The sequence below is a fragment of the Argopecten irradians genome, chromosome 6 (genome assembly GCF_041381155.1).
Source record: "Argopecten irradians isolate NY chromosome 6, Ai_NY, whole genome shotgun sequence".
Lineage (NCBI taxonomy): Eukaryota > Metazoa > Mollusca > Bivalvia > Pectinida > Pectinidae > Argopecten > Argopecten irradians.
In genome coordinates this window covers 21997970-22012689 of record NC_091139.1, presented here as the reverse complement: position 1 = coordinate 22012689, position 14720 = coordinate 21997970, and the positions used below count along the sequence as shown (strand labels likewise).

The following is a 14720-nucleotide window of genomic DNA, read 5'->3' as shown; positions in this document are numbered from 1 at the left end:
AGAACGTTTTAATTTTTTAACATTCATACAATATACACGTATCATAATGGCCAGGCTTGATGAGTACTGAAATTTGATTGTGTTTTACAGTCTTCTGACAAAGACAATGTATTATCTAGATAAATTTCCATTCTGAAAGCGTTATTTAAAGATCTTCATATATATACTGTATGTATATGGAACTTTACAATTTTCCTATTAGCAAAATCTCATACATTATGTTTAGCATCTCATTCTAATTAACTAGAATTTGTCTGTCCTGTTTCAGTTAAAGTGCTGTGGTGCATACGGGAATCAGAGTAGTGACTTTTCCTGGGCAATATACAAAGGGCACAGTGACTGGTGGGCAAAGAGGCCGTCGGGTGACAGTACGTATACCACACACAAATCTGACACAAGTCTTTTTCCCAAAAGTACATGTGTAACTACAATTAATTACAGGGGAAAGTGCAGGCGGTACTTAAGAGGATTTGGTATTAAAGTCTTTGTTTTTTGGTTGGAATTTGGAGTTATGGCCAAAAACAGGAGTTTCCAAACATGATAGCTTTAAATCTTGACCAATGTAAAGAGTGTAATTTGAGTTTGAACTTTAAGTGTGTACATTTTTCATGGTTTTATTATGTCATTATCATCCCTGGGGTCTACTGTGGATTGGGTGATGCAGCTTTAGCTATAGTTAGTGTCAGCCAAATTTAAATCCATGGCATCTGTACTATGAGAGTTTAATTGTGATGTGGGTTGATGTAGACTGAGGAATCTAGATCTATGACTGCAGTTATAGTGCATACTCACATCACAGTTTAAACACTCCTTTACACAAATTGAAATCATGAAAATAATCAAGAGATATGGGATTGAAAATAACCTTTTAACCTTTATATTTTGAGAGAAAAAAATGTGTTCTTTTTATGAAAAAATGGCTTAGAGCGTTGATCATTGACAGTATAATAGGCCAAAACTACATTTGTAGTTGTTTTGAGGGTAACTAACCTTATATGGTATGTGTACACAATGTATTTGTTACTTCATAGGAAGTCTTTGATGGTTAAATTGGAATCTGTATAATTAGGCATAGTTCTCTATCTATCTGTTACTTAATACAGGTTAATTTGAGTATATATGAGGTCTGATCTGTGTAAGTGTTAAAGTTTTGTGATGGGTGTCTAGTTGTCGTACTTTTGATATCTAAATCTGGGAGATTTGAATGGGTAAAAACTGTTTACATGATAGTCAATTATATTGGGAAAATAATTTAAAGAATTTGTAAATGTCATATAAAGATTCATTTCATTTCAACAAATTTTATTGACATGATGTTGAAGTCAAAAAAGTTATGTGAGGATTGCTTTAAAGAAAAAGATTGATTTTCAAAGAAATATAACATCCAATTTACCTACCATATAATTAGGCAATATATGATACGCTTGTCAGTATAGTAACACACACACACACACACCCTCACACACACACACACACACATAGATACCAAAAATGATTGTAGAATTCGGGAAATATTGAATCTAATTATTTCAATAAATGAATTTAATATATTAACTTGACTAAATGCATTATCACTTATTAAACAATCGATGTTTTATACTCAGGCATGTACATGGCATTACTAAATGTTTTTTAGCAACCAGTATATTGTTTGAAAACTAATTCAAATGCAGATATTTTTGTGAAAAAATTAAGAAATATCAAAAGCTACACCATTATAAGTATAGATGCAATTCTCATTTTAATTCAGAAACATTTACAAGTCAGCAGTTATACCACCTGTTTTGAAGCTTTTGTCTTACAGATCCAACTGTATACATTGAAATTTTGTTTAAAAGTTTTGAATTACCCCAGTATTCAAGTTAAACATAGATGAAGTCTAGTCAGTATAAGTGCATGGTGAAGTTATTTGAAGTAACAAGGTTTAACCATAACTATACAACGGCAGACTGTGTTACTATGAAAACTTATTTCAACAAAATATTGATATATTTAGAAAGTTTTGAGGCTTAAGAGAGTTTAAAATAAGAACATGTGTGAGACAGATTTTTGGGTTTAATTTATTCTAAAGTGCTGAAGATATGTTTTGTTGGCGTTTGAGGGAATTGTTTTGGGGTATTGACTGGGAACAACAAGTTTTTGTACATCTCTCCTCTTGTTTCCTATGCCTCGGTTAGACGGGATCCCCTATTATCAGAATAGTAAGTACCGTTACGTAGATCTCCCGTAATATTGCATGTGATCTTGGCTATAACCCTCATGCAAACACTCACTTCAGAAAGGCTGGATAATTTTAATTCATTTAATACACAGTTTCATTTGATTATAACAAATAGTCTGAACTAGTGAAAATAGTGTCGCTTGTCGATTCAATTTGTGATAGGGTGTTATGTCGAGTAGGGCTTTCTAAATTTTGTAATTAGCAAAACATTTCTTTCATTAGTTTTATTGGCCCAAGGAAATATTGAAATTTTCTAAAACGATTAAAAAGTTAAAGCAGTTTTCTTCTGATGAATTTAAAGTTTTTTCTTAAGAGAAATGCAACATTGATGATTTTAGTGGCATCATGCATTTTGATAAGAATATAATCACCACGCAAAATAGTTTTAACATTAAAATAAATATTCAAATCTGTCTGTACAAAAATATAAATCTGTAGAAAATGTTTCATTAATACAAGTATTGAGGGTCATTTATAAATAATTTGTTGTGATCATTTTGTGATAAAACTGAGACAGGTTAGGGCATATTAATGTGTTTTAGATTTCATACTTGATGCACGTATAAAATGTAATATCGCTGTTCATTTGTATGTGGGCATGCGTTGTAAACGTGTTAGATTGTGAAAAGTTTGTGTTTATATATTGTCAACAAACTCAGAATTAGAAGACACCTGATACATTGTATTGTTATATAGCTGGCATTTTTAAATCATCCGATACTGTCAGATCTGATGTATTTGGAAATTTCATTGGTCACTGTAAAACTGTTTTTCGTAGAAAACTTCAGGCACATATTTTCTCATAGCACTTGATAATTCCATTGTAATTAAATTTTTTCATGAAATAATAATATTTACAATTTTTTTTTTTTAAATTAACTTTAAATCAAAAGTAAACCTTTTTCTAACAAATAATTTTAATTTTAATGGTATCTGTGCTTTGAATTTTATCAAAGAAAAATCTCTTACCACAATTTTAAATTTTGCTTTGGTAATAACGTATTTCTGATAACTATGTTTTGCATATTTATTCATCAATAAAAGTTTTATTGTGATTTTCATTAATTAATGTACAATGATCACATTTTCCTTAGATAAAATGAATATTTAACTATAATATTTTATAAATGAATGCACCATATTGAACATTTGTTGAAGGCATGTGTAAATTACTAAATTATACTCAATTAGAATTAAGCACAAACCTTTTCTTTCTTCTAAACTTTTTTTTTATTAAACAATTTATAAAGTTTATATGTATATATGATAAATTGTATTTAAACATGATTTGTATTGAATGGTTTTGATGAATGAGAATGACAATGCTATGAAATATATATATTCACAATATCACTTGACTAGAGTCATTGCATCCAACTAAAGTTGTTGCATTGCATTTGTAATGCTGTATGGTAACTTTAAGCAGTATATAAAACATACTAAGGTCCTTCTACACATGCCTTGTCATGTTTGTCACAGTTGAATGTTAATGTTTGCATGCAGGAAATGAGAGTTCTGATGAAAACATAAGATATATCTAAGAAAGCTCTTACCACATACATAAACATCAGTTCTATACATATTAATATGATTTTTCTGGCCTCTTGTAATAATATAACATTTTTTTTAGATCCTACCACAGATAGATTTCTTATAAGACCTCTTATAATAATATAACAATTCAAATATTTTTTTGAGATTCTACCAGATAATAAATAAGAAATTTTGGAATCAGTATTTTATAAATCTAAGTGTTTTGTAAATCTATGTATGGTATTGGTTTCATTTCAAAATATTTTTTATTAAATCATTAGGTTAATAGAGATTGGGCAGCAGGCTATGCCTATATAAGCCCTCTCCCTGTATGGTATTGGTGATATTTAGTACAACAGGATCATGTATAACACAGTACTGTGAGGTTCAGGATTACATCCGTACCGGTCTGTATTAAAGTCTGGGTTAAGTAAGGTAGATAAAGCAACACTGACGTTATACAGTTTAAGTCGTACATTTTAAATCCATGCTACTTGTTTATAATCCAATCTGTTTTAATTATTGTCTAGACAGGTGAAAATTGAAACATTTTTATTGTGGTGGATAAGTTTTATTTTCAAATTCAAGCTTTCACAGGGGATTTGTGAAATGGTGATAAGTGTAGTCTGCTTGGGTCTGCAATGCATATTTTCATTCTGACATTCTGAAGACATATAGCTTGGGCAAAATCTGCATCCAATATATTATAGGTATAAGCTATGGGATACATTGTGTATGGAATTCACAAATCTATTGTCTGGAGTTTGGATATGCGGCTTAAGGAGAGATATCTTATATAATAATAATATCTTTTATTTAAGCAGGGTAACATATTTAGACAATGTCTAGTTTACAACATGGCCCTGCTTGATGGGTTACCCATGGATTGATGAAATATAATTCATCAAGAATAAAAATAGAAAAAAATATTCCACTTTACATTGACATGACAATAGGAATATGAAAAAATGGTACCATCTCTTAAATTTCAAGAGGTTTTAGCCATATATACAGCCACTTATTTTTGCATGGATGCTATTTTGTAGGACACGAACATTGTGATAAATTTCAGATTTAAATTGTTAAGATGAAGAAAATAAAACTACAGTATCATATCTTGTATATAATACACTGCTTTGATAAATAAAAAGCTTTAGATTAAAAATCAGGGCTTTACTGTATAATGTGTATTAGGATTAAAAAAAAAGGTTGATAAAGTATGACACGACGTCACTGAGATGTTTTTTTTACTTACAGAATACCCCATGGTGCCTGACAGTTGTTGTGTGCCAGATATGGAGAAGGAAAAGTGTCAGGGACGTGTGTATATAGAGGGCCCACCAAACAAAGGGCCACCCTTCAAAGCAACACATAAAGAAAACCCACACTTATATACTACAGTAAGTTACATTTGAAAATAGTATAGGAACCCTAGGTTTGAAATCAAGTGTCCCTTAAGTGATCTTTTCTAATAACCTTCACTACAAGGAATAACATTTAAAAGGCTGTTTCAGAAGGCATTATTATTGGTGAATATAGCACAAGTGATACCATGCTTTTATTTGTTTCTTGGAATAAATGTCTCACTACCACAATGTAGAAATATAATTGGAGATTTAGCATATTTGATTTAGGACCCAAAAGTGAACTTGGGAAATACATGAAATTAAATTAGATGATTTTTCTTATATTGCCAAAAGGTAATCATCTACAATTGTAAATATTTGTCTGGCTTAACTAAAAGTATTTATGGCTGTATTTTGAAAATAAACTGGGGTTCTAACTCTCTAAAGGTTGAGCGATCAATATCAGATACAGGCAATACAAAAGACACAAACATCTACAATCAAAGCAAGTTGTTTTTATCATCAATGTTCTCTTTGTTGACTAATGTGCACTAAAACTGAATACAATACACCCAGCGGATCTGCTGACGGAAATAAAGTAGCTCCTGATATCTTCACAGGCTCTATCGGTCATCAGAGAGTCGTAGTTTCTACTGCCTTCCATTCCCAGAGTGCCTGCGTGTAATGAACATTTCCTGCTAATCAATAGTTACCGATCCAGTCCGTGAAAACTCCATTTTTACAAGTTATCAATCTGCTCAACAGAAAAATTGAAATTCAATATTATTTGATGTGATGAAAATACTTGTTGGTTATCTCACATCTATCGTTAAAGTCATGAAGTGTGAAAAAAACATATACTTCTGGGAATTTTTTATGAAGCCTGATTAGATTTTCCCCAGGTAATATGATTGGCAAGCAAGCATGCATGATCATTTTCGGCTTTTTGAGACACCATTATATTTTTCAAGCCGCGAGCACTGTCAATTATAGGTATATTATATGGCTTATGCTCAGGTTTCCTACATTGAAAATTAATAATATATAAGTTCATATACGGGATATTACTGACGGTGTGTCTGGAATAGTATATTAGACGGAATGACGATGGGAATGAGAGGACAAAATTCTAAAAAAAGGAATTTTAAACCTGGAGAAATAAATACCTTCAAAGGTGAAACAAAAATTTAATTTAGTTTCCAAAGGATTTATGTGTATTTTTTAACATTATGGTTTTCACTTCAACACGTGCAGTAGCAGCTACATGCAATCCATGCTTCACTTTGACTTAAAGGTGTATGCTACCGTACTGTATCTCTCTGCAGAAAAGAGTAAGTGGAAGGCGACTATCATAAAAACAGAATGTACAAAAGGAAACTGCTCGTTAAGTCATGTAACACATATTATGTAAGGTAGCATAACATCCTGTTTTTTACTTATCATACAGATAAAAATGCCAGCTGAATTTAACATGCAATTAAAGATTTCCATTGAAATTTATACACTGTTAAGATAATATATACATATCAATCCTTTCCTGAATCATATGTCGAATGTATCTAGAGTAAGATCAGAGGAAAAAAGACATTATAAGACTGATAATTGATACAATCCTATGCCAGTTTACTCGGAAATGATTTGATATTGCCATCATCTCAGTATCTTCAAATGTTTGCTCTGAATCAGTTAGTGATGCTCTGAGTGAGAAGATGGTGCTCTGAGTGAGTTAATGGTAGAATGAGTTAATGATGCTCTGAGTGAGTTAATGGTAAAATGAGTTAATGATGCTCTGAGTGAGTTAATGGTAGAATGAGTTAATGATGCTCTGAGTGAGTTAATGGTAGAATGAGTTAATGATGCTCTGAGTGAGTTAATGGTAGAATGAGTTAATGATGCTCTGAGTGAGTTAATGGTAGAATGAGTTAATGATGTTCTGAATGAGTTAATGGTAGAATGAGTTAATGATGCTCTGAGTGAGTTAATGGTAGAATGAGTTAATGATGCTCTGAGTGAGTTAATGGTGCTCTGAGTGAGTAATGGTGGTATAACAGAGACAAATGTCTTGATAACTTGACTGGAATTGACCTGAAATTGAGGCTACAAAAAGAGCAGAAACGTAACAAAAACTTTAGGGGGTATCATGATCAGATCGATTGATCTGAGTAAACTGTAAACACCTGTACCAATGGTTAATTTATCGTATTTTAGACGAATTTTATATGCATTTAACTTTGAGGTAGTTTGGTGGTAAACATGAGAACTTTCACATGGCATCTAAGCTGAACTGATATTACAGAGAAATTATCTGTGAACTATGCAATATTTTTTACATAATGTCTGTTTAATGATGGTAGAGAGCAGATCAGAAAATATAAATAGGCATGTTAAATATACTCAAGGGCACCAGAATGGGCATGATAAATATACTAAAGGGTACTAGAATGGTACCATTTAAGTTTGATTAAGGTATTCATTCATCAGGATTTGCCATCTCATTATTAGCTGATTATTCAATGCTTAAATTTACTATAAATGATCTAAACCTTTTACGCAGCTTAAAAAATGGTAAATTAGTTCCTCAATAAAATGTGTCCGACTAATTGCGTCTCATACTAGATGATTTACAATCATGCCGTTGTGGAATAAATTGGAGGATATTTTTAGAAAGGGTGGAGGGCATCAGTCTGTATAGGCAATTATAAACTATTATGTAAATTCATGGAACATATGCATTTGATTTAAGTAGATAATATAGCATGTTCATGGTTAATCAATGTGCGACTGAATCAGACCTGTAGATGGATAACATTTCTGTAAAATGAAAAGTCTTAACATTATTAACTACATCAGAAAGCATGCCGTCATTAATTGTAACAAAACAATGGCGAAGCAAGTAGATTTCTGATGTTCGTACAATTAAATTAGTTATACACTTAAAACAAATGTGAATCCTCGAACAAAATTATGTAAAATTATTTTATTTTTCTATATACATTTTGTACGATGTTATTTACTTAAAATTTCAAAATTGATATGCCTGTTACATATGACGTTAAAAGAATATATACTGTGTTATCTTAATGAGGTAATATTAGGCGAAATTAAAAAGATGAAAACTGCATTATTTCCAAAACTTTTGAAGAAATGAGAATTAAAAGGCATGTAAAGTTGCTCGTTAAATGAGATAAACTGGTTTAAATTTTATTTAAATGGAAGTTGGCATTGCATATATGGGTTTTTTTGTTTGAGTTTTACGGCCCATCGACAGCTAAGGTCATTTAGGGCCAATTTTTGCATTTATGACAGAGGTAATGTAACTTAACATTTATGAAATATGAAGTTGATGTTTTAAGGTTTATGAATATAATTTCACCATTTCTAGGGAAACATTATTGAAAGAGTCAATGTCTGCAAGAATTGGGATTATTTTCATTTCAGTACTGTCATCCTTTAAGCATTTCATAATTGTTATTATTTTTACATCCCCTTTATGATATACACACATTTTTCCAGTTGTACTAGTAATAAAATTGATTTAAGATGTTTAGATAAATTGATATGTATCTCAGTTTTGTGAACCATTAACATGTTTTTAAATATTTTTTCAGGGCTGCTATGATAAAGTTATCGACTACATGTTACAACACTCGTTAATTCTGGGAGCAGTAGCTTTTGCCGTTCCTATTTTCCTGGTATGTATTGAAACAATGTATATAAAAGTTTCAATATAACTTTTGCTAGTTCTAAGCAATCGTTAAACAAAAACAATTTAACTTCGTGTCAAATACTTAAAAAAATCTACCATGGTCAAACATCTTTGAGAAAAAGAAGGTTTTACTGGATGCAAAACCTGTATGTATGAAGGTGTTGTGCAAAAGGTTAAGATGTATCATTTAAGAGTTTCTAGTTTAATACTGGGTATAGATTGAATACAATAGTGCTTGATAAAAAATCAACTATTTCAGTAACAGACATTAACCTCAAAATCGAACAGTATAAACGGCTGTTATCAGAATTTTTCATCTACATTCATACACTATTGTTTCATGGCACTTGTTGGAAAGGTAGATTTCAAAATAACAACTCATACATGATTTAATCAAAAGTAAGCTTTTGTTTGAAGAATAATCTTTCATTTGCTATAAAATCTACTTTATTCTACTTTACAGATTGTCGGAACTATCATTGCATTTTGCTTGTGTGCACGAGTGAAGAAGGGAGACGATGACGAAGAAGATATATAAACTGCTGTAGATGCCCACCTGTTTATAGTTTGGCTCACTTGCCTTCCGTCCATTAAGGCACAAAAGGCACATCTACATCATAGCAGCTTGACTGAAACATTTGGTCCATTGTTCTGGCATGACCTCTCAAAACAATGACGACCTAAAATGGTACTATTGTCAGACGAATGTGCCCATGTGCTGCTGACAAAAGGGTTCCAGTAATGTGAAAACAGATAGACACGTTATAAAGACGATTCTGTGCCATCGGTGGCAATATGCCAGCCCGGTTTAGACATTGGTAACACTATGTGTTGTCCAACTTGCCTACTGTCAACACAGATATCTCTGACATGAGTTCAATTACTCTAGACCATTCTTTGCACGCAACTTTTCCAATTTGCTACTGCTGAAATAAGCGTTTTTGCAATAGTGCTATAGTTAAATGGGTGAGAAACATTAATTACCTAGACGCTGAAGCATACCGCTTAAAGGACAGTTGATTTCTTTTTCTAATTTTGTGAAATAAGCAAATGCTATATGTGACGACATTCCTCACTATCATGGGATTACAACTGCAGTACTTACCTGTGATTCTGGACCAGCATTACGTTGTCTTGGATAAGACTTAGAGATTCATTGCTAGCCTCGGACTTGCTCGCATAGATGAGACAAAGAAGGACAGTGTGCAATGATTATTATTTAATACAAATCGCTAAAGTGTTACTTGGGTTTGTGGACTGGCTCATAGAAATGAATTCATGGGATGAATTTGTGATATTGATATTTGTATCATGTGATAGCATTGATTGGATTATTCCTAACATGGATGGGATGGTATATGGCCGTACTAACAATGAATGAGTCGTCATGTTCTTTTTATTCTTACTGATAAACGCTGGAAACAAACATTTCAATAAATGTGTGTCCTCCTGTTAGTCCTAGAGAAGTTCCTAGGAAATTCTGTGATTGCTACCTTCTATAGAGATCTGATGAAATTAAGGATTTAAGAAGAGAGTAACATCAAAATGAAACAAAGACAAACGAAAAATAAATGAAAGACCAAGGAATCATTTGAAATCTTCCTACCACAAAATAGTGACGCATGTGTCACTACCTTAGAACAAGAACAGTGCCTTGTTAAAAAGCATGCTGAAATGGCCTGTGCACTTGTGAAAAGAATAACAAAAAAAAACATTTAAAACGCTTTACTCATTAAAGAGTTCACCCTGAAGCATCGACGGCAACAACAGTAAAGTTAGATTCCTTGATAGAGAATTCAAACCATTTAAGCAACTCCCTTTGGAATAAACCTAAAGTAAATCCTTAAACAATTGAATTAAGAATACAAGAACAAGGATAACCAGATGGACGCGGATACCATTAATTGATTTAGTCCAGGCCACCGAGTGTACACGTATTTGAGGAGCAAACTTTCAGACCACAGTTATGCCCCTTGTTGTCTAGACAACCAACAGTGCTTTTTGATCTTGTTTCATTGAAGATTATAATCAATTAAACCAGAAAGCAACATATTTTAGTCGATCAGGAGACGACATGAGTCAAATGGTCATTAAAAGTGCATGTGAACGACTGTCAATGTGTAACTTTATTTTTGACCAAATGGCCATATAGTGCTTGTGTACTTCGTCAACAACTCGTGTGTAGGAAGTCATTCAGTGATTCCATTGGAAGTTTGTAGAATGCAGTCGACATATCTAAATATTAAGGCATGGACTTTGTATGTGAAAAATGCAAATCAGATTCCCTGGTCAAACACATTGGCCACCGCAAATCGTATCATTCCATGTAGTCTTTTATTAGGCTATTCCTTTGGTGGTCAACCATCGAATTACATTCCAGAAAATGTATCTAAATATATGATAGATATAAATGAACATAGCTGCAGATATATGTTATTCGGATCATTATTCCATATTTAGAAAACCAGCTTACGATGTGTTATTTCTATGTTTTCTTGGTGTTTATTTACCATCTTCTTTGAAAGTATTTTGCAAAATATGAAAACAGACGTCTGGATTGCCATCCTATAAGGAAGGTAATACTAAAATAAACCTGATACTTCATTTTCAGGATAATAGATTTTTTAAATTTTGGGTCAGATGACATTGAATAGATATTAATTTCAACAAATTGGTGTTAGAAGCCACATCTCACCAGAGTTGTTGTTTGATAGTAGTGTGTTATATTACAAATCTAACATATCTTTATCTTGTATGCAAAATATAGATCTCTGTTTAGTGGTGTAGTGATAATAACACTGAAGTTCCTTTCGCATTCCTGGCGTAAGGATTAACATTTATCTTATGCAATACGTCATAAGACACTTGATCGAGTCCTAGTAATTGTCAATGTTGAAATCAGTTTGTACATGCCTATATAATATGCTATGAATGTGCGATTGTGAATTATTCAAAGGCAGCACAGTACAAAATGTGACCTTGCCATGAACGTGAGGTCATCCCAAGGTCAACATGACAACATATCGTATCCCGTTTACAAGACCACTGATTCACCTCGATTTGTATCCAGATAACTTAAAAAACGTAATAGTGTCGATTTTAAACTTTTAATCAAATTTCTGACATGATTCTTTATATTTAAACACGACAAATACGCATTTGATTTATATTGAATTTGGTTGATTAGAATTAAAAACAATTAAAAATAAGTCTAAAAAACAACTCGGTCGTGTTGACTTATAGAAAAGTCTTTGTTTCATAGAAGCTTAGACGCTTTTTGTATGCTGTCATTGATACACATAATACTAAAGAGAAAAGGAAATATGCAAATTAGTTTAAATCTGTGCGGAAAGGGATATATATATCAATGTTTTCTCTACCTACTGTGTATGAGCAAAATACCATCTTTAAGATCAATTTTTACACGGTGGAAATGACCTGTTCAATTTGTTATTTTAAGCATTGTCCTTGTTCTCTATGTGTCCTGCATTTTGAACAAACTGTTTTGCAATTTTATATGAAAACCCTTGGAAATATTTTATCCTTGTGCCTCTTTGTTCACAGGCGACCTCAATTGATGCAGATGTTGAGGTTGTGCATGTATAATTATGTATATACATTAAATACTTGTTTTCCATACTGTAAGTTAGAATATCATGTAGTAAATGTATAACGGAGAACAATCTTAAGCATTATTTTCATCGCTTTTCAATTTCAAGGAAGATAAATGAAAAAGATCAAGTTTTTGTACATACGTTGTAATTGTTACATCCAGTTTTCAGCTCCTCCATATTGTTTCCATTTTAAAGATTCAGTGTAAGATTTGGTGCAAGTGTCGCGTGAATTAAGTTATGTATGGGGTATGGATTTTGTGTGCTTTATTTGTTCAGAAAAACAACAGTTGTAAGTTTTATGTAAAAAAACTTTTCGTAGCGATCTGCCCTTTATCAAGACACACAGAACGAACAAAATTACACGATATGATACGAACAGTAATATGGGACAATAAAAATAGACATATATTTAGCAGCACAATGTAGCGTAATTAACCCTTCGGCAAGTGGCAGTCGAAAGCCGGATTTACCAACATGTAGCCATGGTGTTCGGCAGAACACTACGATATTTTCCTTAAGTTTAATATAATTTTCTAGGCCTCTGTTTGGGTTCATGACATTTCACAACTTCATTTACATGTTGATTTCAGTAATTAGCTAACGTAAATATGTTTACACCATACCTGGATGTTATTTCAAAAAAAATTATTTAACTGCTGAACGTTTGATGACCTCATGGAATTGCATGTATATAAAATTTACTATTATAGTATGCCATGAGCTCGGCGTTGGTTTGTTGGTGAATATGACCTTGGATGTTGTTTGTATGACAGAGCCAGCTAAAAGCGACATTGTTCATGAGTGTTTATGATATTGAACTAGTCATTGTTGTAAGAATTTTGTGTTTTATCATTTGAAGTTGTTGTTTGATCATTTGAGTACGAGCTGTGTGTTTGGAGATTGTTTGACGATGGTTATGAGAGCTGCATATTCATTTTCAACGTACATTGTAATTAGGAATGGTGAGAATGAACGTCTCCGGGAGTGTCTGCCACGTTCTGGCAGTGACATTGGTATGTATCAATTGTAGATTATTCATCTTTGTACAAACGGCTATGGAGAAAAATCCATGACCAGAAATTTTATAACACGACAGGCTTGTAGACGGAGGTGTAATGGTAGTTAGAAAGTTTGTGATCTTGTTTTTCAATTTGTTGCTATATTTATTAAATTCTAGATTATGGAAATTTATTGTTTGAAAATTTCATTTCTCTCTAGAAAAAATCTGTGATTACAAAACTTATTTTGATTGTTGGAAATATAATATATTTTAATTGTTTATGAATGGTTAGAAATTATATTCTGTTCCCTCTCTCCAGATTATTGTAAAGATATGTGTTATTTATACATGTTTCACGTGAGAAGCCCACAGCGAAGGGGCGTTTTCATTATCTCCAAGTAAGAATCAATATTTTGCAATTTTGAAATGAAATTGAAACACAAATCATACATAATAACGTTTGGTACTGTCCCGGAGTTGGATTTGACTTATAAAGCTGTTGTTTCGTTTGTTATACCTTTCTTTTTATGACAATGCTCACTATAGAGGAACTATTGAAGATAATGTAATTTACGTATTAAATGAATAGTTATGTAGACGCACCACTTGTGTGTGTTATTGTAGAGCGATGTCTGCTTGTGTGTTATATCCCTGATGACGTTTCATGTGGGAGAGATTGTCGACCTGGTCGCAGAAATATTTCGTATTTGAAATCTCACTTGAATTGCTTTCATGCATCATTCATTTCTGTTGGTAACAGAAAATACATTACTCTTTATACTATCGTTTCATTTATATTTGATCAGATTTTCGATTTAAAAAATAAATATTTTCATAAAAATACTAGATGTGTTTGTGGTGTATGTATTATAACTTTTAAATATGCTCCACCTCCGACAGAATACGATATCCATCATTTGAACTTATATATAATCGTGTTTATATGTGTCTAATTAACACAAAATTGCATATAAAATAATTTATATTGCTTATGGTACATGCACATTCAGTACTTAATTTCATACAGATCATTATAGGCCATAACGCTATGGAATATTTTCGGGGCGCAATTAATGATCTTTTGATGTTTTTATCTTGAATTAAAATAAGAAGCTCAAACTTGTTAATGGTGGTAATGGAGTAAAGTAAGTAACTTTTGTAACTGAAGAAAATACTAATTCGTATGCTTCTGTTTTCTGGAAGAGAAAAAGGTAGCATTCGTCGGCGGTAGAGCTTCTTTAATGACTTAAAACAATGGCATTTCAAGAATTAAAAAAAGTCAAAGGTATTGTTGATAACA

The 14720-nt window shown here is 32.1% G+C and overlaps 1 protein-coding gene across 8 annotated transcripts in view; it reads left to right on the top strand.

Annotated features, from left to right (window-relative positions):
• The window catches only part of LOC138325333 (tetraspanin-18B-like), a 96061-nt gene extending 81798 nt beyond the window's left edge, over positions 1 to 14263 (top strand). For all 8 annotated transcript variants that reach the window (XM_069270910.1, XM_069270917.1, XM_069270911.1 and 5 more), the window contains 4 exons: positions 269 to 368; positions 5012 to 5154; positions 8709 to 8792; positions 9270 to 14263. In XM_069270910.1, the coding sequence (XP_069127011.1) occupies positions 269 to 368; positions 5012 to 5154; positions 8709 to 8792; positions 9270 to 9344 (402 nt within the window). In that variant the 3' untranslated portion in view covers positions 9345 to 14263. The remainder of the gene's footprint in view (positions 1 to 268; positions 369 to 5011; positions 5155 to 8708; positions 8793 to 9269) is intronic.
• Positions 14264 to 14720: the final 457 nt, after the last annotated feature.